The sequence below is a fragment of the Heptranchias perlo genome, chromosome 3, assembly GCF_035084215.1.
Source record: "Heptranchias perlo isolate sHepPer1 chromosome 3, sHepPer1.hap1, whole genome shotgun sequence".
NCBI lineage: Eukaryota > Metazoa > Chordata > Chondrichthyes > Hexanchiformes > Hexanchidae > Heptranchias > Heptranchias perlo.
In genome coordinates this window covers 84,434,960-84,461,944 of record NC_090327.1, presented here as the reverse complement: position 1 = coordinate 84,461,944, position 26,985 = coordinate 84,434,960, and the positions used below count along the sequence as shown (strand labels likewise).

The following is a 26,985-nucleotide window of genomic DNA, read 5'->3' as shown; positions in this document are numbered from 1 at the left end:
TATATTGGTGTTAAATTTGGTTTTCATAGCTTGTGTACATGTAATCATGCATCTCTTATAAATTTATATTGCGAAATGGTGTAACATAGCTGTATAACAGACAACGGACACAATGTTGCTGAACTTCTTGAAATAGTATTGAAATTGGCAAAAGAATAAAGAGTGCAGCTGTACTGGTTACAAATAAACAATTCACATATAGATCAAATTAATAAAAATATGCTTAGAAGTGACTTTTAAATAACTCACTTCCAAGCATATTTTTATTCATTTGTTCTAAATAACTTACTATGGTTTCTTTCCACTGCAGTACCACTGAGCATTCTGGAAATGTTTAGAGAATGTCTGGAAGAGATGTTAAGCCCCCTTAAAAGAAAAACCTTTATTGTGCATCCTAACTCTCAGTTGTGGAAACAGATCTAATTGCCCTTTGCTTGATGCCTGAAAGCATCCTAAGAGCTCAGACAGCAGGCTGGTTTTGTGCAGTGGGCACTATGAGAAAGTGCAGCAGAAGAGCAGTCAAGATAAGGGCTTGGCCTCGATGTGTTTTGTTTAGAGTTCAGAGGAATTGTTCAAAAGCAAAGCACTTGAAGTTTGAACCAAACGCCAGACACAGTAGACAGTTTAATCCCATGTATGTTTGGCTGGGAGGCGCTCGACTGTTTAACGCTTAAACATAGGGAGCCCTGGTTGTTTGGGAGATTAAGGATTCGGTGCCTGACTGTAATGATGGGGGGTTAGGTAAGATTACTATGCCTGCAGCAACCTATCATTTGCCTCTCCCTATAAATCCTGTCGATGGGCAGAAACAAAACTACATCTATGTTTCAGAGTGTTGATCCTAATATATATTGGATATCCTTCTGGTGCCAGAAAAAGTGCTGGGTTGGGCCCACTGATTATCATGTTATTTGCTTTAACTGATGTTCTGGAGTGATGGTCTCTATTTTCAGTTACTATGATAAAGTCACAGTCCTTTAAATAAAACAAATGTCAAACGTTCTCCCCATATTTAGTCTCTGTGTAGCCACCTCTAAGCAAGAGGGTAGGGATGCAAACTGTTCTACAGTTGGTGACAATGATCCTATGCAACTGGCTTGCAATTATGGAGACATTTTTTTTAAATGTCTGCCAACGCTAGTTTTTTTTGTTGCTTCCTCTAAATTTGGCTAAAACTGATCAAATGAAACTCACTTGACTGATGTAAGTTTAAATGACAGGCATTCCTGGGTCTTAAACTGCTTATCTTGTAACGAATGCCGCTACTGTTTTATAGTGTAAGGAAAGTCATTCAATATGCTCGAAAAAGTAATAAGCAAAATACTGCAGATGGTGGAAATGTAAAACAAAAACAGGAAATGCTGGAAACACAGCATATCAGTCAGCATTTGTGGAAAGAGCAGACAAGTTTATCTTTCAGGTGCAGACTTTTTTTCAGAATGCTAGAAAAGGCCCTGAATATCTATCTGCTGTATTGGTGGCTTGTCTTACAAGATCAGTAGTTATTTTCAACAGCATTCTCCCCAAAGCTTCAGGTAGGTAGGTACCTTTTGTTTAGCAGTACCGAGGGGGGGCGGCGGGGACGGCATCGTGGGATTTAGCAGCAATGGGGTGGTGGGAGGGGGCAGTTCTTGATTTTAGGGCAGCACTAGAGTGAGGATCCTGGATTTATCAGAACTGGATTTGGGAGTTCTGTGATTTAGAAGCACAGTGGAGGGAAAACTTGTGATTTGGTGGAACTTGGTGGGTCGAATGTGAGGTTTGGTTCCCAGGAATTGTCAGCAGTGGGAAGGGCAAAGGTCTGACACCATTGCAGAAGGGAAGGTTCCTGGGTTTGACAGCAGTAGTTTGTAGTGGAGCTCTAAAAGCATTGAATTCATTATTTTGTGATTAGTTACCAGAAAAATACTGTTTTCTTTAGATAAATATCACAACTGCATAAATAAATATACAAACTTCACTCTGTGCATCCCTGCTTCACTGGAACAGTAAATAAACAACATGGCTATTTTAATTTTTGTTTGGAAACAGTAAAATTCAGTCAGCAATTTTTGTATCCAAAAAATGACTGTACACAGCTTCTGCTATTTTCTACTCAGCAGGAACTAATTAATAGCTGTATTAACATAGGAACAGGAGTAGGCCATTCAGCCCCTCGTACCTGCTCTGCCATTTGATAAGATCATTGCTGATCTGTGATCTAGCTCCATATACCTGCCTTTGGCCCATATCCCTTAATACCTTTGGTTGCCAAAAAGCTATCTATCTCACATTTAAATTTAGCAATTGAGCTACTATCAATTGCCGTTTGCGGAAGAGAGTTCCAAACTTCTACCACCCTTTGTGTGTAGAAATGTTTTCTAATCTCGCTCCTGAAAGGACTGGCTCTAATTTTTAGACACTGCCCCCTACTCCTAGAATCCCCAACCAGCGGAAATAGTTTCTCTCTATCCACCCTATCTGTTCCCCTTAATATCTTGTAAACTTAGATCAGATCACTCCTTAACCTTCTAAACTCTAGAGAATACAACCTCAATTTGTGTAATCAAATCTTGTGTAAGCAGTGTTTAAATGTAAACAATGCGATATTGTCTCTGTCTCTCAACTTGACTCCTTTTCTGAAATAAAAAAAATGTTTAATAGCTTTTATTTAAAAGTTTAGTTGAAAGCCTATTCAAATTCACCATCCAATTTGTATACATTTTCAAAAGGACACCAGCTGAAATACTGTTATATACAAGGCACAATTTAACTTCAAATCTGCATTGTTTATAATTTGAACATAAAAGTTACCACAGGGTTGTAGTCATTACAGTCTATCAGTTTGAAGTGAATCTTTGCTTATTTCTACTTTATTTTTTTCCTCTTTCACATACAGTAAAAACAGAAATAATAACGGCCACACATACGATAGACTGAAGGTTTCATGCTGTAAACTTCTATGGTTCTAAGTCCATCAAAGCAGGTGATGCAGTTGTTTATTTATATCTGAGACCTCCCAGCTGCATCTCACAAGATACGGATGAGGTTGGCCATTCATCCCATCTTAATTCATCCATCCAGAACAACCGCATACTTTCCTTCCCCCCAATTTAGTTGTTTCTTAAATGATTCCAGAGTTTTTGCCACTATTTTCCTAGGAAATCCATTCCAAGTGTTGATCATTGAGTGTAGAACCTCCAGATATCATTCCTAAAGTTACCTTTTACTAGTTTGAATCTGTGTCCCCTTGTCCTACTTTCAAAGTTTAGTTTAAAGTAATGTTCCTGATTAACCTTTTATATACCATTTACAATCTTATATAGCACTATAAAATCATCTCTCATACACCCCCTTTCCAACCTGAAAAGCCCTAATCTCTAGTCAGACCCTGACATCCACTCTCCACTACTGTCGGACCCCAGGCATCACCCAGTAAAACAAAATGCCCCAGTGTTCCCAAATCCCATTTTATTACCTCTACAATGGTGCCAATGCCAAAATCACTCCCCAGTGCTACCCAAACCAATTCTTAAACTATTCTTAAAAAGCACCTCTCCCCCACCCCACCCGGCCACGGTGCACTACTTCTAAACTCTGCATGTCTATCGATGTGCTACATGCTGTCCTACCATTTTCAGTATACCTATAGGTTTGAAAACGAACATAAATAATTAAACGTACAGGTAAAGGAACATATAATCAAAGTCACTCATTTATTGTTTTGAGAGATGAAATGGACGAATAATCATGGGCGATTTTAACTTTCACATAGATTGGACAAATCAAATTGGCAAAAATAGCCCTGAGGAGGAGTTCATAGAGTGTACTAGGGACTGTTTCTTAGACCAATACATTGGGAAACCAACCAGGGAACAGGCCATTTTGGATCTGGTAATGAGTAACGAAACAGGATTAATTAATGATCTCAAAGTAAAGGATCCCTTGGGAAGCAGTGATCATAACATGATAGAATTTCACATCCAGTTTGAGAGCGAGGATCTTTGGTCTGAAACTACTGTATTAAACTTAAATAAGGGCAATTATAAAGGAATGAGGGAGGAATTGGCTAAAGTGGACTGGGTAAACAGATTAGGTGGTATGATGGTGGATAAGCAGTGGCAAACATTTTAAAAGATATTTTATGACTCGCAACAAAAATATATCCCTGTGAGGAGGAATGACTCCACAAAAAGGGTGAACCAACCATGGCTAACTAAGGAAGTAAAGGATGGTATCAGGTTAAAAGAGAAAGCATACAACATGGCAAAGATTACTGATAAGCCCGAAGATTGGGAAAACTTTAAAAACCAGCAAAGGATGACTAAAAGAATAATAGAGGGAGAAAATAAATTGAGAGTAAACCAGCAAGAAATATAAAAACTGACAGTAAAAACTTCTACAAGTATATAAAAAGGAAGCGGGTAGCTAAAGTAAACATTGGTCCCTTAGAGGATGAGACTGGGGAAATAATAATGGAAAACAAGGAAATGGCAGAAGAATTGAACTGATAGTTTGTATCTGCCTTCACAGTGGAAATAATGGTAGAAAATCAAGGGGCAAAGGGGAGGGAGGAACTAAAAACAATCACTATCACTGGAGAAAAAGTACTAGGTAAACTAATGGGTCTAAAGGCTGACAAGTCTCCTGGACCTGATGGTTTGCATCCAAGGGTCTTAAAGGAAGTGGACACAGAGATAGTGGATGCATTGGTTGTAATCTTCCAGAATGCACTAGATTCTGGAAAGATCCCAGCGGATTGGAAAACCGCAAACGTAACACCCCTATTCAAGAAGGGAGTGAGACAGAAAGCAGGTAACTATAGACCAGTTAGCCTAACATCTGTCATTGGGGAAAATGCTAGAATCCATTATTAAGAAAGTAGTAGCAGGACATTTGGAGATTCATAATGCAATCAAGGAGAGTCAACGTGGTTTTATGAAGGGGAAATCGTGTCTGACAAATTTATTAGAGTTCTTTGAGGAAGTAACGGGCAGGGTGGATAAAGGGGAACCAATGGATGCAGTATATTTGGATTTCCAAAAGGCATTCGATAAGGTGCCACATAAAAGATTACTGCACAAGATAAGAGCTCGTGGTGTTGGGGGTAATATACTGGCATGGATAGAGGATTGGCTAACTAACAGAAAACAGAGAGTCGGGATAAAAGGGCCATTTTCAAAATGGCAATCTGTAATTAGTGGGGTGCCACAGGTATCAGTGCTGGGGCCTCAACTATTTACAATATATATTAATGACTTAGATGAAGGAACAGAGTGTCTTGTGGCCAGATTTGCTGATGATACAAAGATAGGTGGAAAAGCAAGTTGCGATGAGGACGCAAAGTGTCTGCAAAGGGATATTGACAGGTTAAGTGAATGGGCAAAAATTTGGCAGATGGAATATAATGTGGGAAAATGTGAAGTCATCCACTTTAGGAGGAAAAATAAAAAAGCAAAATATTATTTGAATGGAGAAATACTACAAAATGCTGCGGTACAGAGGGATCTGGGCGTCCTTGTACATGAAAAACAAAAAGTCAACATACAGCTGCAGCAGGTAATCCGGAAGGCAAACGGAATATTGGCCTTTATTTCTAGGGGGATGGAGTACAAAAGCAGGGAAGTCATGCTACAACTGTACAGGGTGCTGGTGAGACCACACCTGGAGTAGTGCGTACAGTTCTGGTGCCCTTATTTAAGGAAGGACATACTTGCATTGGAGGCAGTTCAGAGTAGGTTGATTCTGGGTATGGAAGGGTTGTCTTATGAGGAAAGATTGAACAGGTTGGGTCTATACTCATTGAAGTTTAGAAGAATGAGAGGAGACCTTATTGAAACATACAAGATTCTGAGGGGACTTGATAGGGTAGATGCTGAGAGGATGTTACCCCTCATGGGGGAATCTAAAACTAGGGGGCACAGTCTCAGAATAAGGTGTCGCCCATTTCAGACGGAAATGAGGAGGAATTTCTTCTCCCAGAGGGTCATGAATCTTTGGAATTCTTTACCCCAAAAAGCTGTGGAGGCTGAATCACTGAATACATTCAAGGCTGAGTTAGACAAATTTTTGACCAGCATGGGAGTCAAAGGATGTGGGGAAAAGACGGGAAAGTGGAGTTGAGATAAAAATTAGATCAGCCATGATCTCATTGAATGGCGGAGCAGGCTCGAGGGGCCAAATGGCCTACTCCTGCTCCTATCTCTTATGGTCTTATGGACAGTGACGGAATTTGATCCTCAGAACAGAGGTAAAAGTTTTAGAAAAGCTATGTAATAAAAACTCAATTTGACATCAGTCACTGTAGGTCAGTGACCCTGCTAATACATTGTATGTTTAATGTTGTATCCATGAGCATGCCACAGAAGGTCCTCTAGTAATCTATATAAGTAAGTTTTCTGTAAAATGGTCTGAGCAGTGCCATGGGAAATGAACTATGTCTCTTTAAAAAAAATGTTAGTGTCTCCAAAGTCAATCCTGTCTGGGAATGCTTGGCTAAATAAAAAGGTTAGTAATCAGGTTAACAAAATATTGGTGTCAAACCACATGAAATGTTACAGGTTGTTTTGAACCAAAGTGCCAGTAACTGGATGAGGATATTTAGCTGGCAAAAGAAATGTACAATACCATTGGTGTAACCATAAGGGCATCTAAATGGAGGCCTGTAGTGACTCAAAATGATATGACATCGCGTTAAGCCATTATAATTCAGATCTTAATCATAGGATACAAAGACAACACTTGCCAGATCTTTACATTTGGTCAGTAACGGCAGACGTTCTTATTTCTCTGCATTTTAGAAAGGTTTACTTTATTTAATATCTATACAGCTATGATGCATACTTGTATTTCTTTCCAGCTTTCTTTCCTTTGTGCATTAATGGTACAGTAATAAAATTGTCATCTGCCATTTGGGAGGCATGGATTCAATTTATGGCAAAACCATCACACTAATTTTTGACTTCGTTGATAGCACTGTCACCTCTAAGTCAGAAAGTTGTGGGTTCAATGCCATTCCAGGACTGGAGCATATAATCCAGGCTAACACTTTTGTAATGCTGAGGGAGTGCTGCAGTGCAGGAGGTGCAGTCCTGTGTTAAACCAATGCCCCATGGCCTGATATGTTTCAGGTGAACATTATTTGAAGAACAACATGATGGCCGGTGTCCTGACCTCCCACAATCAACAGTACCAAAAGTGGTTGTGGGGTAAACACTTCAAAGTAATTAATTCTGTGTGAAGCACACTGAAATGTTTCAGAGAGACACAAGAAGGAGCTTTTGATTCTTCTCTCTCCTACGTTCCTAAAGGTGGTGACTCCTGCTGATGCACGGTTCCAGAGGCACCAGCAGCCTTACCCAAGGCCATTCGTCATCTATAAGCTTAGGTAATATTTGTTGGCCGGCTGCTTGGCTTTGGAGGGGCATCAGAATGAAGCCTGATTCCTGACTGCACCTTAAGTCTACGGCACACTTTCCAGCAGAGGTCGTGATCAGGAGTAAGAACCTGACTAATATTTTCCTCTCCCCTTCCCAAGCCTAGGGACATGGAGGTTAATTAGTGTCACTAGAACAGCGGAGGATGCTGGAGACTAGTGTGCGAAAGGCCATCTTTTCTAAATATAGTGTCAGTGCAAATTATTTTGACTAGTGTCAAATGAAATTGTGATGTCATTGACATCCTAAAAAAAAAACCTCATGTGATTATGTACCAGATTATCATAGATCTATTTATAGTTCTGGTGGACTTTTGTGCTCCCTGTATCCATCATACTTGAACTTACTCAAACCTGTCTGCAGTGGGAACCACCCAGTAGTTATGAGCACAGACACTACACTTGGGGAAGGATACGGCGGTCATTTTTGTGGTTTAACAGTTTCATGTTAGTGGGTAGCACACCACACAGAAATGGAGTGATAGTGTGATATTATCAGCTAAGAGCCTACAGCTTTACCATGAGACTGTCCTGTCTAGCAAACAGCACATTCAAAAGATACATTGAAAACCTGACAAAAACCCAAGTACCCTCCAAAACTGATGAAACCAAAAACTCATGGTAAGCTTTATTTCCTATTGTACAAGTATGACAGGTTTTTGAAGAATACATAATTAGGATAATGTATAAATTTCCTCTCTGAATCCTAAGAACATAAGAAATAGGAGCAGGAGTAGGCCATACGGCCCCTCGAGCCTGCTCCGCCATTCAACCAAATCATGGCTGATCTTCGACCTCAACTCCACTTTCCTTCCCGATCCCCATATCCCTGATTACCCTAGAGTCCAAAAATCTATCTATCAATCAAGTATCCGAAATCCTGTATCCAATAGACATATTAAATCATTTTAGTGAGCAGTTCAGTGCACTCTATACTACAGAAAGTGTGTGTGAAATATATTTCTCGCTGCATTGTGGACAAAGCTCCTGTATGCAGATGGTATGTGTAATCAATGCACTTACAGTGTAGTTGTTTCTTTTTGTGTGTAAGATCTCATGATTCCTTAGGAGTACAACCATAAGGGTTACTTTCCCATCTTTGTTGTGGATGCTGTATTGTTAATAGAATAACAGAGCATGTGTAGCGCTTGCACGTCAGTTGGTTACCTCCAGACATCAAATTGTTCCAAATATAAAAATCATTATGTTTAATAATTCTAATATGAAAGGGTACAAAATTAGGTTCTGGTATCAGGGTAAGGATTGTTGACAGCTTTTGGTATGATATGTTCCACCCAACAAAATAGAACAATTTATGAGAAATTACACAAAAAACTAGTATCCTCTTGTTTTTGTTGTGTGTATAAACTTTAGCAGTTCTATGAAGTCTGTTTAAAAATCATACAAATGACTACGTGTTTTTTTTGTCTAGGAAGTATCAGAAGGGAGAGAGGGTGCGTTTGAAACTTGTTGATCTAGAGCTCACATCACGCTTTCTTGGGGCCAAGACAGACACAACTCTGCTCGAAGCAGAAGCTGCACTCCTGGGGTTGCTGGACAGCAAGGATTCAAAGCAAAGAGAGTGAAAGTTATAAATAGTGACCTGGTGTGATTTTGTTTCTGTAAAGAATATGTATTTCTTGCTTTAGTATTTTTAAAAAAATAAACATTTTGTAAGGTGCAATTTTTGGGTGTTTGTCAAAATTCAAAAAGTTATACACAAGAGAAATTTTCATTGTTACAGCTTCAAAACAGCTAAGCTGAAGTAACACTTCCCTTTTCAGAAATAGATTTTTTGCTTACTCCAGCACAAGCTTCTGTTATGTACACACTGCTGTGAGTTTTATTAAAATAAAGTTCCCAATTTTCTCCCCTCCTCTCCCAAAGGTCCGTGCAGTGGTACAGTTTCCCAAGTTGCCGTTCTTATGTTAACCTGGAAATGAGTGTAATGAGGCTATTCAACTATGAGGGCATCACATCAATGTCTAATCACGTCCTCAACCAGTATCCATACACATGCATTTTCCATCAGGGCCACAGCTCAGAAATTTTCTTGGACTTACCAGTAGTCTAAGGATTAACCTTGAGTGCTGTTGAGTAAAATATTAAAATTTTTCCTTTTCTCTTTTCAGTAAGTTAGTATTTTACTTTAATGGGTATGAAGACAATCTAAAATGTTTATGAATTTGTTCAAATTTTCTGTTTCCATTTATATTATGAAGTTAGGCACTTGGCCAACTTATTCTTTGTCACTAAAGGGATTGATGATCGAGTTGCATTTATTCAGTACTTCTGCATACCTCACATTGACTGGGGAAATAACAAATCGGTTATTGAATGTGCAATATTCTTTCCAAAACTGCATCTAGAAACTATGAGTGATAAATTTGTTAATGTATGTGAAAGCGTCAGTGTGTTGGTAGCTTGCTCAGTTTGTTTAAATTTCTGTTTCAGTAAATTGGTTTCACTTCGTATTGCTTGCTTTATATTTCTGATTATCATCACACATTATGTTGCACTAAATGGGGGTTGTGACATGCACTGCATTTCAGGCTGCTTTCAGGTTTCTTGCTTTCATTCTAAGAATTAATCGCAGAATGAAAATCATGGTGGAAAACAAAAATCTATTATATTGCTGAGACAGATAAGATGCGAAGCATTGGGCCAATTCTTGCTGGATAAATAATGGCACGTTCACTATGCATGCAGTTATTAATACTCAAATCAGCCTCGAAGTTCAAGGGAAGAAGAGTTACCCCATGAGCTGCGAATCTCCATAATTTGCTGGTCAATTTACGCCGTTCCGCCGTTTGCCTCGCACAAACAGCAGCTCGCCCTCAACCTTCCCATAATTCTTTAAGAAATAGCTGGATTTGCACATTAATTGTCCATTAAACTTGCCGCAGAAAGTTAGGGCTCATACTTAACAGCGTAAGTACCCTTTTAACCGCGATAATTGTTAATGCTGTACCAATCAGACTCTCCATCCCAGAAAGCTGTTGAGTCTCATTCCTGCAAGTAGTAAATTCTTCTAAGATTTTTAATTTTTTTTTTACTTTTCCTTTCTGTCTCTTTCTCTTAATCCAATCTTTCTTTTCCTCTCTTTATTTCTCTTTTGTTACCTGATTTGACTCTAATTTACCCTATTTCCTTCTGTGTCGTTCCTCTGTTTCTCAATCCTTAAATCTCATTGGTTAAGGAGATAGACTCTTGGTCCCATCATTCACTATGGTCCCAGATGTCACATTGCCCTTGTTATCAGCTCGCACTTACAGCAAGTTACAAAGCAAATTTGAAGGGTGCAGGAAAACGTCTTTACTAACAGCGCACACTGCAAGATGTGCCACTCCAGCAAGATTTGGCCCATTGAATCAATTGAGGTACAAGCTGCTAGATTTTTCCATCTTTACTACCCTTTTTACTCTAGAGAAATGACTTGACAGAGAATTGCAAGGGCATGGAATGGCCTACCAAAATAATAATGAAAGCAGAATAGCTTTTAGAAGAGATAAGGATAAATGCTTACATAGAATTTACAGCACAGAAACAGGCCATTCAGCCCAACTGGTCTGTGCTGGTGTTTATGCTCCACACAAGCCGCCTCCCACCTTACTTCATCTAACCCTATTTGCATATCCTTCTTTCCTTTCTCCCTCATGTACTTATCTAGCTTCCCTTTAAAGGCATCTGTTTGTCGCCTCAACTACTCGTTGTTGTAGCGAGTTCTGCATTTTAACCACTCTCTCGATAAAGAAGTTTTTCCTGAATTCATTATTGGATTCATTAGTGACTATCTTATATTTATGGCCCCTAGTTTTGGACTCCCCACAAGTGGAATCATCTTCTCTATGTCTACTTGAAAAATAAAAATTTAATAGGGAAAGAGCAGAGGAATGGGACTGAGTCAGCACAGGCATGATGGATTGACTGGCCTGAATTATAAAATTCTATAATTTTACAATTCTGTATTTTAGATTACTCTCATAGGTGATTCCAACTTCTGAGCTTTGGTATCTAGGAAAGCTTTTGGTAATCTGCCCAGGATAATGAACAGAAAGACCTTTGATTATTTTATGCCTCCACTGGATTCTTCTCTCGATGTCGATTAGCAGTACAGAATCACAACATCCGACCTTGTAGGTTTAAGTTTCTAAGTCAATTTATTGAACAAAAGATAAACAAATGAATAACGACTGATAAAACACATATATTTAAATAGAACTATATTAGCTAGCTCATCAATTCCTATACTAAATTACTGTTCTTTTGAATTAACATTTTATCTACACAGTGATTCTCATCACTTGGAAAGCTGAACAAGCTTGTTTTAACTCTTCATTTCAAGTAGATTCTCTCAACTCAGCTTAGGCATAAGCATCTTCCCCCAACAGTTGTGAACTTGAGTAACAGCCGCATTCAAAAATAATCGTCTGTCCTGTACATAACTGAACAAATCATACAGTTTGTGTTTGTTTGAATGTGATTTGGCTCCTCCCTTCAGGTTTACAGCTTGAAAAGCAGTTCAAACTGTCCTTGCAACATTTGAATCAATCTAGGCTGTGGGAAATGGATTTTAATTGCAGCTGGATTTTAAACTCATTAGCCCGGATTTTGCGCTGAGCGGCAAACGAACGGCACCCGCCGCTCGTTAGATTCAAACTTACCCACAAACTATTCACGGACTTTTGGGCGGCAACTTCCTGAAATTGGGAGCCGAAAAAAGCGCAGCATCCTCTCCCGGGCATCTGTGAGATGTGTGAGCGGGGCAAGGAACTGTGTATCCCCTATCAATCAGATTGAAGCATCATTAACAAGCCGCGCAGACACAGAACCAGGAAGTTAGTTAGAATAGAACTGAAAATTCAGTGTAAAATCAGTTACAGAAAGCAAAATAAAGAGAGGGTAAGACATTTTGAATTAAAAGAAAGAAAAAGTAAAAAAACTAAAGTTACAATTATTTTTAAATGTCCAACAACAATTAAATTTTGAAGGAATGAGACTCCACACTTGTAAAAGTAAATTTTCAATGCCAGAGAGGTTGTTTGGCAGTCATTAAGTTAGCCGGTGAGCTGTCTTTCAGAGGAGCAGGGCATCTGGTAGAGCAACTTCCGGATTTCTGCGTTTGACTGCGGATGTGCTCTTCCATTTGCCCTGAAATAACAGTGAGACTTGTTAGGATCGCAGTTATTTTCAGAGCAAATTCTGGATCAATTTGTATTGGGTCTGGATTTAAAAGGACAAGTATCAAACCAAAACTAAACAATCCTTCATTTTTGCCTTGCGCACCTTTGTTACAAATAGAAGTTTTAAAACTGCATTTTGTTTCTTGCTTTTTTCTAATTTTTTTTTGCCAATTCTTTCCTTCCCCCATCCTCTCCTAAAGTTATTAATCCCTTTCTAGAGAATGATTCAAAGCATACCAGCCAGCCACCCTGAAGTATCTCACCCAAGTGGCCATTCTTCATGCGAGAATCTAGACAGTGAATGTCAGCAAGCTATTTGACCGTGGGGACATCACAACCAAATGTGATCCTGTCCTCTTAAGCCCAGGCACTGAGGAAATTTGATGCATCCCTGCTATCACCCTAGCTGAGAGCAGTCTTCTTGCTTTCGTTAATAATTTCTGAGTAAGCTAAATAAAATAGATGAAACCAACCATAATAGGAGATAAATAAAATAAATAATGTTGTTGATTTAATCAAATACATGGGGAAGACTACAGTATTATGAATGCTCACAGATTATCCCTTTATATTTATCATTGATGGAGTTCAGAGAGGAGTTAAAAATAGATTTCATATGTTAGTTATTAATACTGAATTACAAAAAGAACCTTTGCATTTCATTGTCTGTTGACTAATAAATATTCTCGTTGATAGTGCATCACTTTTGGGTTCTGTATACAATGTGATATATTCTTCCATTATAGGAACACAAGATGTGTTCCTTTCGAGCATTTTAAATTTTTGTGGAAATCTTGATTAATCTGCTTTAGCCCATTGCACTATTTCCTAACTATGGGCATTAATTTTGTTCACCATTTTATTTTTTTCATTTACACATCTATTCGCTTGAATTGTTTGTTTTGAATTAAATTCTGTGTCGAATGCAGGAGGAAATAAGAGGCAGAAAAAGTAAAGTGAGCTGTTAACGAGCAACAATTGTTTGGAATATTTCTGCCTTGCCCTTTGGTCCCTGGTCTGGAGCATCTATGCACACGCTAGATCACAGGGGAGCAGCGGTTTCATTTACCGATTCAGCGACTTTGAAAAAAGTCCCTGTTCCCAATTAGTGTTGCAAGTTGTACAGATCAATGGTGGGTTAAACTGAGCTGCCCACTCAAGTGGTGGGCGTACCGTTTCATAAAAGGAAGAGGTTCTGCTCTTTCATGGTGCTGGGTTCTTTCAGTTCAGCTACAGTGGGCTTGATTCTTGTGTGAAAAACAACTGCCACAATACTTAAATCCTAACCTCCTCACCCCTGACGGCATGGGAAAGTGCACTCCTCAGCTGTTAGTTATATAAAGGCTGTTGCAGTCATGAGAAATGTTGATAAAAATGCAGTTTAACATCTCTCCACCTACCCTTTGCATGTCAGCTGGTCTAGCGAGCTGCCTAATTGGAAAAATGCTTTTCTGGGTGTGTTTGCTATAATTTAGCATAGTGCAAAATTATTGTGGCCATTTATTGTTTTCAAAGAAAATATGCAATTTGCCACATGTTTATCCTATCTTTTTAAATTGTCTAAATCCAGAGATTTTTTTTGTAATGTTGATTCTTGTGGTATGTTGATGTGTTTAAGATTTATAATATGTAATTTTAACTCATCATTTTTTTAAATGACTGCATGTTTGCTGAAACCTCTACAAAGTTCTGAAGAGATCTAATCCTGAAGAATAATGGTTGCAGTACAAATTGTTTCATTCCAATCCTTTTGTAGTGACTGTTAAAAAAAATTACATTATCAAAACCATAATTTTAGAAAATAATGGATGCAATCATATCAGTTATTGCTGAAAGATGTTTGTATTCATTTATTATTTAATGCTTTGAAACTTTAATATAGAACTACATAAAAAATGTACCAGCATGTTGCAATGTTACAGCTCATTAAAGAATTCAGTGTCCTACAATCACAGAATGGTGGGAGTTTTTAAATTGATACACCTAAGTGAAGTAAAAAGAGTAAAAGAGGAGATGCAGTAAATGAAGTAATGGTTAGATGACACTAAACTTCCATTTTAAAAGCCTTCAATTTGTAGGAGAAGGGAAAGCTGAGCAAGTTAAGTCATCCCACAGTTTTGAGGTCCTGGGAAAGAACAAATTTGAACTGGAGACAGTTCAATGAATCTTGATTTTGATAAAATTGTATTCATGATTTTCAATGCACTGATTGCCATTCTAGTCATGTTGCTGTGGATGGGGAAGCTCAGAAAATTCCCAAAGGGGAAGGGGTGTAATTGGAAGCCCTGTCACCTTTGGCTGCTCTTGCACACCACCTAGCAGCTGGCCATAGAGAGACAGTTGAAGTGGTCTAGAAGCAGGACTCCAACAAGCCTACTTGGCCAGAGGTGTTGCATGACTTTCATACTTAAAGGATATTACTTATGCTGCACATCTAAACGACTTGAGAAAAACACCAAGATCTGGTAGGAGTTCCATAATAGATTCCAAACTCAGCTGCATTGTTGAAGACAGAGTGTTGCCAAGCAGGAACTAGCCACTTCTCCACAAGGAGGGAATATACTGGGACAAATAAAAATGCTTCTTAGAGGCTGGTTACATTGGTATTCGGATTTGCCCAGAAGCACTCATGGACTAATCCTTAATCTAAAGGGTAGCCATGAAACCTGTTATCATCTGCTAGGAAATGCAACAGTGAAGTCAGGGTATTGCTCTTATTTACTTCCTCACCCCATTGTCAACCCAGCCAAAATCACATGGAAAGCTGGCAGTAACACACAGCCATATCATCAAGCTGCCTATTATAAAGCCCAGTATAATCAGGGCGATTTTAACTCTCCCTGATCGGGGGGGAAAGGAGTGGGAGAGCAGTTAAAATACTCCATCCCACCAATCTGAGATTTTAACACTGCTGGTTTTGGCAGCGAATGAAGCTCCCGCCGGAGCCTCGTTAATAAACGGAAACAGCCGAGCAGCTGACCCACAGTTGAAATTAGCTGAGCTACCAACTCATATTTCCGCTTGGGATTGCCATCCACTCCCGCTGGCTTCCTGCCGGAAGTTAAAATCAGCCCTGATATGTTCAGTTTGAAATGGATTCTGGCTCAGCTGTAGACCATGTTAAAATTGATTGAGTTCTATTTGAATTGGTTAAAATCTGTCAGTGTGCGCACCTGTAATTAAGCATGTGGTGAATGGTAGACCTCAGCCCCACTTAACTTGAGCAGAACAGATGAGTAGTAAATAATTAATGTACAAATGGTGGGCCACCAGTAGTTAATAATTTATATTAGAATTATTCCAAAAACAAAATGTCATGTTTATTCATCATAATTATATGGAGGAATGACATGTCAGACATTATAAAGAAGCAGTTGTTAACACACTGTATAAAGGTTATTTCTTCAACATAATGGATAACTCCAATTACACTTTTCCCACATAATGTGATGTATGTTTAATATAATTTCAAGGATTGAATATGCAACATGTTGGCCAGTTATCCCAGCTATTCGATTATATGGTGCAATTCTGCTGACTTATTCTCTTAAAAGCTTGAGCTTAAACAACCCTACAATTGCTCTTAATATTTTTCCTTGACATATGTACTCAGGTGTTTCATGCAATACTGACCAATTTACCGAGTACCAATCATTTCAGCGCAGGTTGAGTAATCAAGCCTGCAGCCCAACAGCATATTTTATGACAGTTACACAGTGCAGGGTAAATAATCGAGCTGGAGGAGTCTGCAGCTTTCTGGCAGTTTCATTGCACAGTCGGTAATGGAGCTGGCAGGGCGGAATCAATTACTGGCCAGTCAAGATTTTCCCACAGGTTGGGGCTTGGGAAAAGACTTTACTGCTGCCTAGACAGCTGGCATGGAGTGTCCACTGGGAAAGTGGTCTGCTGAATGAGAGACGGACAGTTCCATGTGATAAATCTGGTGGTAAACTGGTGACAGTTCATAAATTAAAGAACAAACAGCAAAATTTGTATGTTTTCCCCATCTAACTTGTGCCAGCTCCCTGTTCATAGGACAGTTGTTATTTTTTATAATTGCTTTCACTCACACGCACATCAAATTTGCCATCAAAGTGTTTACATTTTAAAGATTTTAATTTCTCTATTTAGGCTTTGTGACTGGAGTAATATAATTGTGTAATAGAAATAAAATTCTCAAGCGTAATAGCCAGCCTTGTTACCAGAATAGAAAGAATGATGAGAATATTTGAGTCAAGAACAGGATTAAAACTATTTTTGGTAGGGAGGGAGGAAAGGTGCCATGTTTTGTAATTGCTTCCCTGTAAATAAAGACATTTACTGTGCTTCTAGCTACTTTATCTGACGGATAGAGAATCTAGTCAACATTAGAGAACAAAAAGAAAACTTAGTGAAAGAACTAACAGAGATAGTGGGGAAGCTGCCAAACATTGCAATAGAATTCAGTCATTTATCTGTTAGTGTTCAGATATTCTGTGGAAGCGTAGTAACCCTGATGACTATCACTGAACTATATTTCTAATTTTAAAAAAGAGTTTAAGCAGAGGGTTCTGCCTATCCATCCATCTGTAAACATTCACTTTTCAATGCAGAGGTTCAAAAATATTTTATGGGACTCTTAGAGCTTGACATTCCTTTGGATGATAAATTTAATGGAAAAATAGACATGAGAAAATAATTGATGTAATGTCAGAAGAAAGTAGCAACAGAAGAATTTGCCCTTTTTACCACTGCTTCAAGCATTGCTATTCCTCCAAAATGGATTTGTGCACATTAGCAAAAAGTTTTTTTTTAGAAAGGCTAATTTAACTTTCTTAAAGGCATCATGAAAAACTTGTGCAGCTGTTAAGGATCATTGAAAAGTGAGTATTTTATTCCAGCTCAAAACCAGCATTAGTGAGCTTAAGGAAGGGGAAGATTTTGAAGTGTCATCATTTTACTAAGAGATTTTCATAAGCAGGTGCGTTCTCTGGAAGGTAGCATAGGTGTAGCAGCCAATGGAGGGTGTGTCACAACAGTCCAAGAAGGCATTGTAAGTGCATGACTTGCAGTGGGTGCACCGCCTGACAAGACCATGACCTGAATTTCTTGGTTCAGGCCATTTGCCGTGTATATCACACTCAAGCCATAGGCATGGTAGGAGCGCATCTCACGAATGCTGACACTGCTGCTGAGTAAGTTGTGGGGTCAAAACACCAAGAAAGCAGTCATGGTCTCCTTCATTTAACTTGGAGAACACTTCAAAAAGCAATAATTGAAGAATTAGTGACCAAATGAAGATGCCCATCTTTTCAGTTTTGGACTTTCACATTGTAGATAACTGTTTGTTGGACCACTACATTAGGCCTGAGAAATTAATGTTGACACACATTAGCTGGGTAGCGATCGTTGTGAATGTACATGTAGTTATTGTTCAGATAGCAAGTACTTGATGAGCAAAAAGATGACTCATACTAGGAGACTAGGAACTGTGGAGGAGCAAAGGGATTTAGATATCCATGTACACAAATCACTAAAAGCTAATTGGACAGGTACAAAAAGTAGCACCCTTACAACTGCTCCAGGTGAAAGCAGTGAACAGCACAGATCAGGGTAGAATTTGAGAACCTTCCTGGTCTGTATAGCTGAGATCTACACTAGATCCACACTAGGCACACCAGGCATTAACTAACTGAGCTATTGGGGGAGCTCCAAACATCTAACTTTAGAAGACAATCTCATAGCTCAAATGATTGCTTAAACTATCACTCTTGCCCAAATGGTTCCTGTATTGATCATGGTATTGATGTTGCAATGCTAATAATAAGAAAAGTCAGTTGTTCAGTCTGCTCACACTGTCTTAGGATAGTAAATAAATTGTTTATTTTGAAAAGTACACCTTTTTATAATTGCAAAAGTTCTCTGGTTATAATATGTTGACACATATTGCAATCATTGTGTAGTGTTGATGGTACATTTTGCGAGTGAATGAGCTTTACTGAGTAACTTGGCTTGTGGATGCCCTGGAGATTGATTCCAGTGGTGTTAGTGTGTGATGCCATGCTTGCCTACTGTGTTAGTGCCTGGTAGGTTTTTGTTGTGCCACCAGAGCTTTTGGTGTTAATCTATTCAGCTGAAATGGAGCGTGATCCATATGTTTGGTGTTTCAGCTATGTGGGCAGTGTTGTTGATCAGCCAAACAGCTTCTGGAAATAGGCCAAGAAGGAGACCAATTTTCAAAGAATGTCTCCTAGTTCATGATTGTATTGAAATCAAACCACATTGACCATGTGGGATTATCCTCCTGCCACCATTTTCTGAGAATCCATCACTGGCATGCAGATAGGTAGAACCCCAGCTTACCCATGTTGTATTGCAAGGGAGTCACTATGAGGAGGTCCAAGAAGCAGGATGCCACATGTGGTTTGGTTACATGCCAATCTTTTGGGTTTCGTGCAGCACCTTTTACCAGTATGATTGGATCTTTGGAAATGACCAAAACGTTTGAAGGATTGTGCCCTGCCATCACAGTCTCTAGCATTCTTACTATTACGGTGGGGTTTCACATGTGCAGATGGGTAGGAGAATGCTTTGTCCTAAGGTTAATCTTATGGTGCATTTAACATCGGTGAGAAGCAGTTTCAGCTTCACATTGGTGCTAAATTTGTGGAGTGAAAATCAGGTATCAAGGCCTGAACTGACTCCAAACTGAATTGAAGAGAAACTACCTCTTCCAGAATTCTCACTTTAATGCACTATAACTGCAGAGTTGGTGTAAAGCAAAATCACTTCACACCAAAACCACAGTTATGTGATTGCACCCTTAATTTATTACAGTTTGCAACCATGTATTTGCAAAGCAACATATAACTTTTTGAGGCAATTTCAATACATTCTCAGGGTTTTGGTTGCTTTATAAATCACTTGTGCTCCAGTGTCACTTTTAATGAAACCCCTCAAGAGTGTTCCAGATTCATTACATGATTTCAATCAACTGTTATGCTGGTTGTTGAATTACTAAAAGAGTAAACTAGTTCAGGATACTTCCTGGTAAATGACACTGGCACAAGCCATCTCTATGAGCACATTTCCTGTAAACCCTGTTTTTCTGTCACAGTGCACAAATATAATCCCATCAACTTCAAAGACAGTTATGCAACAAGAGATCAACTTCACATGAGTGATGCTAGATATCTGAGACTAAAAACATGCGACTTGTCTGGGATATCTGTTACAAAGCGCTATGTGTAGAAGTGAAATCATCTCTGTGATCGAAGATGTACGAGGTAATTGTTCACCTGAAGCCCATATCAGATATTTGGATCACATTATACACAAAGGGTTGAAAATTGGGTGCAGCACAAGCCCAGATTTTCGATATGGGCTGTCAGCGGGCTAGGTGCCCCATCAGAAGCAAGATGCTAGATAATTACCCATATAATATAATCTTAGGGCTCTGACCATTACATGAATTCTTAAAGCTTCCTTCTTTGGGGTTTAAGACTGCCACAATGTCATTGTTAGAAGGTCTTGATTGTGCTTTGTGTGGGCTAGATTTTCTGCCTATTATCTATGGGTAGAAATATATGCCATCAACTGTATGTTATACACAGAAATCGAACAGTACAATCTATTCCTCTTCAGATCGTGTAAATCACCTTTTACCAAAATCATTTAATTCAAATTTCCTGAAAATTCAAATTCTTTTAGCACTAATTTCCCGTTTTGCTGTAGAATTTGTCGCTTAATTTAAATTATTGCATTATTCAATTCTTTTGGTGCAAGAAAACTACTTTGAATTATCAAGAGTAGACTGTATACATTTGCAAATTATGACTTAGTTTCTCTTGGAATGGGAACAAATGTCTGGAATTTATCCCGTACCAAGTCCTGCTCCCCCATCACTCCAATCCTTGCTGACCTACATTGACTCTCGATTCCCAAATGCCTTCAATTTAAAATTCTCATCCTCATTATTAACTCCCTTCATGGCCTTTCCCCTACCTATCTGTGTAACCGCTTCCAGCCCAACAACCCCCTAATCTCAATGTTCCTCTTACTCCAGAATCTCCTCTCCCTTCGCTCCACCACTAGTGGCTGTATCTTCAGCCATCTAGAATCATAGAATGATTACAGTGCAGACAGAGGCCATTCGGCCCATCAAGCCCATGCCAGCTCTTTGTAAGAGCAATCCAGTTAGTTCCACTCCCCCGCTCTTTCCCCATAGCCCTGCAAATATTTTCCCTTCAAGTATTTATCCAATTCCTTTTTAAAACCTATGATTGAATCTGCTTCCACCACCCTTTCAGGCAGTGCATCCAGATCATAACTACTCGCTGTGTAAAAATGTTTTTCCTCAGTCACCTTAAATCTGTGTCTTCTGGTTCTCGATGCTTCTGCCAATGGGAACAGTTTCTCATTATTTAATTCATCTAAACCCTTCATGATTTTGAACACTTCCATCAAATCTCCTCTTAACCGTCTCCGCTCTAAAAAGAACAACCTCAGCTTCTCCGGTCTATCCATGTAACTGAAATCCCTCATCCCTGGAACCATTCTAGTAACTGCAGAACATTCTGAAGGGGGAGGATGAACAGCCAGAAGTCATGGTCCGTATCGGTACCAACGACATAGATAGAAAGAGGGATGAGGTCCTGCAGGCAGATTTTAGGAAGCTAGGAAAGAGACTAATAAACAGGACGTCAAAAGGTAGTAATCTCTAGATTACTCCCGTTGCCACGCGCTAGTGAGTATAGAAATGGGAGGATAGAGCAGATGAATGCATGGCTGGAGACATGGTGCAGGAGGGAGGGCTTTAGATTCCTGGGGCATTGGGACTGGTTCTGGGGGAGTTGGGACCTGTATAGGCCAGACGGGTTGCACCTCAACAGAGCTGGGACCAATGTCCTCTCGGGGAGGATCGCCATGGCTGTGGGGGGAGGGGTTTAAACTAATTTGGCAGGAGGATGGGCACCAGTATATAGCATTGGAAAGGAGAAACAAGGTGCACAAAGGATTGGGAGAGACAGATAGCAATAGAATAAGAAATAGTACAGTATTAGGTGGTATTAAGGGATATGGGCCAAAGGCAGGTATATGGAGTTAGATCACAGATCAGCCATGATCTTATCAAATGGCGGAGCAGGCACGAGGGGCTGAATGGCCTACTCCTGTTCCTATGTTCCTATGATCAGACAATGACAGAATACAAGAAGGTCTAAGATAGGTTTACAGTGCATGTGTTTAAACGCACTAAGTGCGGTAAATAAAGTTGGTGAGCTGCAGGCACAAATAGCCATATGGGTATATGATGTCGTGGCGATAACAGAGACCTGGCTCAAAAAAGGGCAAGATTGGGTCTAAATATTCCTGGATACAAGGTGTTCAGGAAAGATAGAGAAGGCAAGAAAGGAGGTGGGGGGCAGGTGGTTGTGGCAGTATTGATTAAGGAGAATATTGCAGGGGAGAGAGAGGATGTTCTGAAGGGATCAAGGACATAATCTATTTGGTTAGAGTTAAGAAATAAAAGAGGGAACATTACACTACTGGGGGTATTCTAAAGGCCATAAACTAGTGGGAAGGATATAGAGGAGCAAATTTGCAGGGAAATTACAGAGAGATGCAAGAGCCATAGATTAGTGATAATAGGGGACTTCAATTATCCTAATATAGACTGGGATAGTAATAGTGTAAAGGGCAGAGAGGGGGAGGAATTTCTGAAGTATGTTCAGGAGAACTTTCTTGATCTATACGTTTCCAGCCCAATGAGGAAGGAGGCATTGCTGGACTTGGTTCTGGGGAATGAGGTGGGTTAAGTGGAACAAGTGTCAGTGGGGGAACATTTAGGGAACAGTGATCATAGTATCATAAGGTTTAGATTAGTTATGGAAAAGGACAAGGAGTAATCTAGTGTAAAAATATTTAATTGGAAGAGGGCAAATTTCAGTGGGTTGAGAACAGATCTGGCCCGGGTGAATTGGAATCAAAGATTAACAGGCAAAACTGTAATCGACCAATGGGTGGCCTTTAAAGAGGAGATGGGTTGGGTACAGTCTAAATACATTCCCACGAGGGGGAAAGGTAGGGCAAACAAAGCCAGACCTCCCTGGATGACGAAAGAGATAGAGAGCAAAATGAAGCAGAGAAAGTGGGCATAGGACAGATGTCAGGTTAATAATACAAGTGAGAACCAAGCTGAATATAGAAAGTTCAGAGGTGAAGTGAAAAAGGAAATAAGAGGGGCAAAGAGAGAGTATGAGAATAGACTGGCAACTAACATAAAAGGGAATCCAAAAGTCTTCTATAGGCATGTAAATAGTAAACTAGTAGTAAGAGGAGGGGTTGGGCCAATTAAGGACCAAAAAGGAGACCTACACATGGAGGCAGAGGGCATGGCTGAGGTACTAAATGAATACTTTGGATTTGTTTTTACCAAGGAAGAAGATGCTGCCAAAGTCACAGTAAAAGAGGAGGTAGTTGAGATACTAGATGGGTAAAAAGTGATAAAGAGGAGGTACTAGAAAGGCTAGCTGTACTTAAAGTGGATAAATCACCTGGTCCGGATGGGATGCATCCCAGGTTGCCGAGCGAAGTAAGAGTGGAAATTGTGGGTGATCTAGCCATAATCTTCCAAACATCCTTAGATACGGGGGTGGTGCCAGAGGACTGGACAATTGCAAATGTTACACCACCATTCAAAAAAGTGTGTAAGGATAAACCCAGAAACTACAGACCAGTCAGTTTAACCTCAGTGGTGGGGAAACGTTTAGAAACGATAATCTGGGACAAAATTAAGTCACTTGGACAAGTGTGGATTAATTAAGGAAAGCCAGCACGGATTTGTTAAAGTCAAATCGTGTTTAACTAACTTGATTGAGTTTTTTGATGAGCAAACAGAGAGGGTTGATGAGGGCAATGCGGTTGATGTGGTGTATATGGACTTCCAAAAGGCGTTTGATAAAGTGCCGCATAATAGGCTTGTCAGCAAAGTTGAAGCTCATGGAATAAAACAGGCAGTGGCAGCATGGATACAAAATTGGCTAAGTGACAGGAAACAGAGAGTAGTGGTGAATGGTTGTTTTTCAGACTGGAGGAAGGTATACTGTGGTGTTCCCTAGGGGTTGGTACTAGGACCACTGCTTTTCTTGCTATATATTAATGACTTGGACTTGGGTGTACAGGGCACAATTTCAAAATCTGCAGATGACACAAAACTTGGAAGTGTAGTAAACAGTGAGGAGGATAGTGATAGATTTCAAGAGTGCAGAAAAGATTGACTAGAATGTTTCCAGGGATGAAGGACTTCAGTTCTGTGAATAGACTGGAGAAGCTGGGATTGTTCTCCTTAGAGCAGAGAAGGTTGAGTGGAGATTTGATAGCGGTGCTCAAAATCATGAGGGGTCTAGACAGAGTAGATAGAGAGAAACTGTTCCCATTGGCAGAAGTCAAGAACCAGAGGGCATAGATTTAAGGTGATTGGCAAAAGAACCAAAGGCGACATGAGGAAAAACTTTCTTACACAGCGAGAGGTTATGATCCAGAATGCACTGCTTGAGGGGGTGGTGGAGGCAGATTCAATTGCGGCTTTCAAAAGGGAATTGGATAAGTACTTGAAGGGAAAAAAATTTGCAGGACTACAGGGAAAGAGAGGGGGAGTGGGACTAGCTGGATTGCTTTTGCAGAGAGCCAACACGGGCTTGATGGGCAGAATGGCCTCCTTCTGTGCTGTAACTATTCTATGATTCTAAGATCCGAAATCTTTTCCTCACCCTCTTTAAGGCCTTCACATCCTTCCTAAAGTGTGGTGCCCAGAATGGGACAATACTTCAGTTGTGGCCGAACCTGTGTTTTATAAAGATTCAACATAACTTCCTTGCTTTTGTACACTATGCCTCTATTTATAAAGCCAGTGTCCTGTATGCTTTTTCTTTAAACTGCTTTCTGACCTGTCCTGCCACCTTGAACGATTCGTGCACATATACCCCAGGTCTCTCTGTTCCTGAACCCCCTTTAGAATTGTACCCTTTCGTTTATATTGCCTCTCTTCAAGTTGTTGTAATTAGTAACATATTCACAGCTTACTTATTTTGGGTAGGGTAGTCATAAATTTAGGTTATTTTATGTTTAATTAGATTTTCCATTTTATTTATGTAAAATGGAAGTGTACACACATAACTTACTAGCAGTATAAACATATTTTAAAACTAGCAAAGTGAAAAAAAGATTCCAGCTTAAATTATTTTTTAAAGTTGCATGACTTAAACCATCTCAAATTGTAACATTCTGGGATTTTTAATTGATTTACGGTATATATTTGAAAAATATTCTAAGATTCCATCAATATGAAAATTCTTAGTGCCTGACCATATTTAAATATATTAACTAAGTTGTGTTAACTCAAATTGCCTTTGAGCTATTTTAATTTAAGCCATACGTTTCCCAATGCCACCATTCTTTGATAGCTCATCATTTTCTATAGACACAGGGCAAAATGCCTACAGATGACTTTTAAAGTGCTGCAAAACTGCTTAACCATGAGGAGACAGAGTAATTACTCCCCTTTCTTACCTCCCCTCCCCCTCCCCCTCCATCTCCTCAGCCCCAGGCTGTCTGGGTGGCAAGGGATTTGGCACCTTGGAATGTGAAGTGCCAGCCAGCTCCTGTGGGCAGGGCAGAGGCAAAACACAACAGGTCATCAGCTTGGCTCTGACGTGCTATTTAGTACTATAAACACATGGACCCTGTAGCATTCACATGATAATTGAAAGCCTGGACTGGTGAGTGGTGGCCTTCATACAGGGATCGAATTACACTGGAGTCAGGCTGTGGTTTAGCAAAGCATTTCTTGTAAGAGTGGCACTAGAGCAGGGAAGGACAGAGTCTTTTAACCACTGGGTGGTAATAAAGCTCTTTTAACCAGCACCATCCTAAATTTCAAAAATAAGTTAATTATTTGTTAGGAAAAGTGGACAAACCCCGATTCCGCGCTTATGTGGTTTGTGAGTGATAGTAGCAGTGGAATTGCCAATTTTCAAGCTTCTGCAATGGCTGATTGGATAAATGTTTGTTAGACTTACTGTGACACAGATGCCAGGAAGATCCAGTGATCCCTGTTTGTGCTCAGTTAAGAGATTTTAAGGTAGATTCTGAGAGCCCAGCATCCATGAATGCATCTAGCATTTGTTTACAAATCTGGTTTTTGTAGGCTAGCAGATTGGGTCTATAAGTCTGCTGCCAATCTATGGAAACCCGATTTAATAGCTAAAAGCTGGGAACTGGCTGCCAGATGCTGGTTTCTCAGAATCTGACTTATAAGAGCATCAATTTAAAAGTGGCTGTAGCAGATCTCAGCCAGGTTGGGGAGGCATTATAATTGTTCAACTTACCCGGGCTTGGAAGAAGAAAAATCGAACATAGTTCCCATTCCTGGTTACCACCCAGTCACTCCCCTGTTGGGAAATGCCTGTGTGGACATCAAACGAAGACAGGATCAGGCTCAGTTGTGATTAGTGCCACAGTTGACAGCCTGCTGTTGGTCACTGTCTAGGCCTGTGTAGAATGGCCACTTGGTACTGGAGAGCCACCAGCATCTAATTGTACCCAGCATGAGTCACTGCCTTCAGCAATGAATGAAGGGTATATGGACAAAATTGTCAGAGAGAAAAATTACAATTTCCTACCTTGTACCTAGTATAGAAAGTACAAAGAAATGGTAAAAAGGAGGAAAGAAACACTTGCGTTTATTTTGTGCCTTATCTCTCTCAGAAATGTAAGCAATCTTACAACACCAGGTTATAGTCCAACAGTTTTATTTGAAAATCACAAGCTTTCGGAGCTTACCTCCTTCGTCAGGTGATTGAGTGAAGGGTTCTAAAATCGCATGACGAAGGAGGTAAGCTCCGAAAGCTTGTGATTTTCAAATAAAACTGTTGGACTATAACCTGGTGTTGTAAGATTGTTTAAATTTGTCCACCCCAGTCCATCACCGGCATCTCCACATCATCTCTCAGAAATGTCACAGGAATGAACTACTTTTGATGTTCAATGACTGTTGTTATGCTGATAGTCAAAGATGTCTATCCACATGGACATATTTTGCACAGTACAATTTTGTAAATTTTATTTATAAAAGTTAAAATCTTGATTTTTAAAAAATTCTCTCCCTATTTTTTCGCTCACCCTCTCTTGAAGGCTTTGACTCCTTACAGTTCCACACGTGCCTCGTGCTTCTGGTTTTTAACCCAAGTGACCATTATTTGTGGGTGATCCTTGACAGCGAGACTACTTGACCGCAAGAAGCATTGCAGTGTAGCCCAGCCCTGTCCTCACCCAGCATCCTTAAACATGCAGTCTTAGTGCTCGGGAGCAGAGACTTCTGCCTGGTTTTCATTCCCTAATCCAGGGGCACGA

The 26,985-nt window shown here is 39.7% G+C and overlaps 1 protein-coding gene across 1 annotated transcript in view; it reads left to right on the top strand.

Moving 5' to 3' along the window:
- The window catches only part of tpd52 (tumor protein D52), a 228,400-nt gene extending 218,512 nt beyond the window's left edge, over positions 1-9,888 (top strand). The window contains exon 11 of the mRNA XM_067977154.1: positions 8,847-9,888. Within this exon, the coding sequence (XP_067833255.1) occupies positions 8,847-9,000 (154 nt within the window). The 3' untranslated portion in view covers positions 9,001-9,888. The remainder of the gene's footprint in view (positions 1-8,846) is intronic.
- Positions 9,889-26,985: the final 17,097 nt, after the last annotated feature.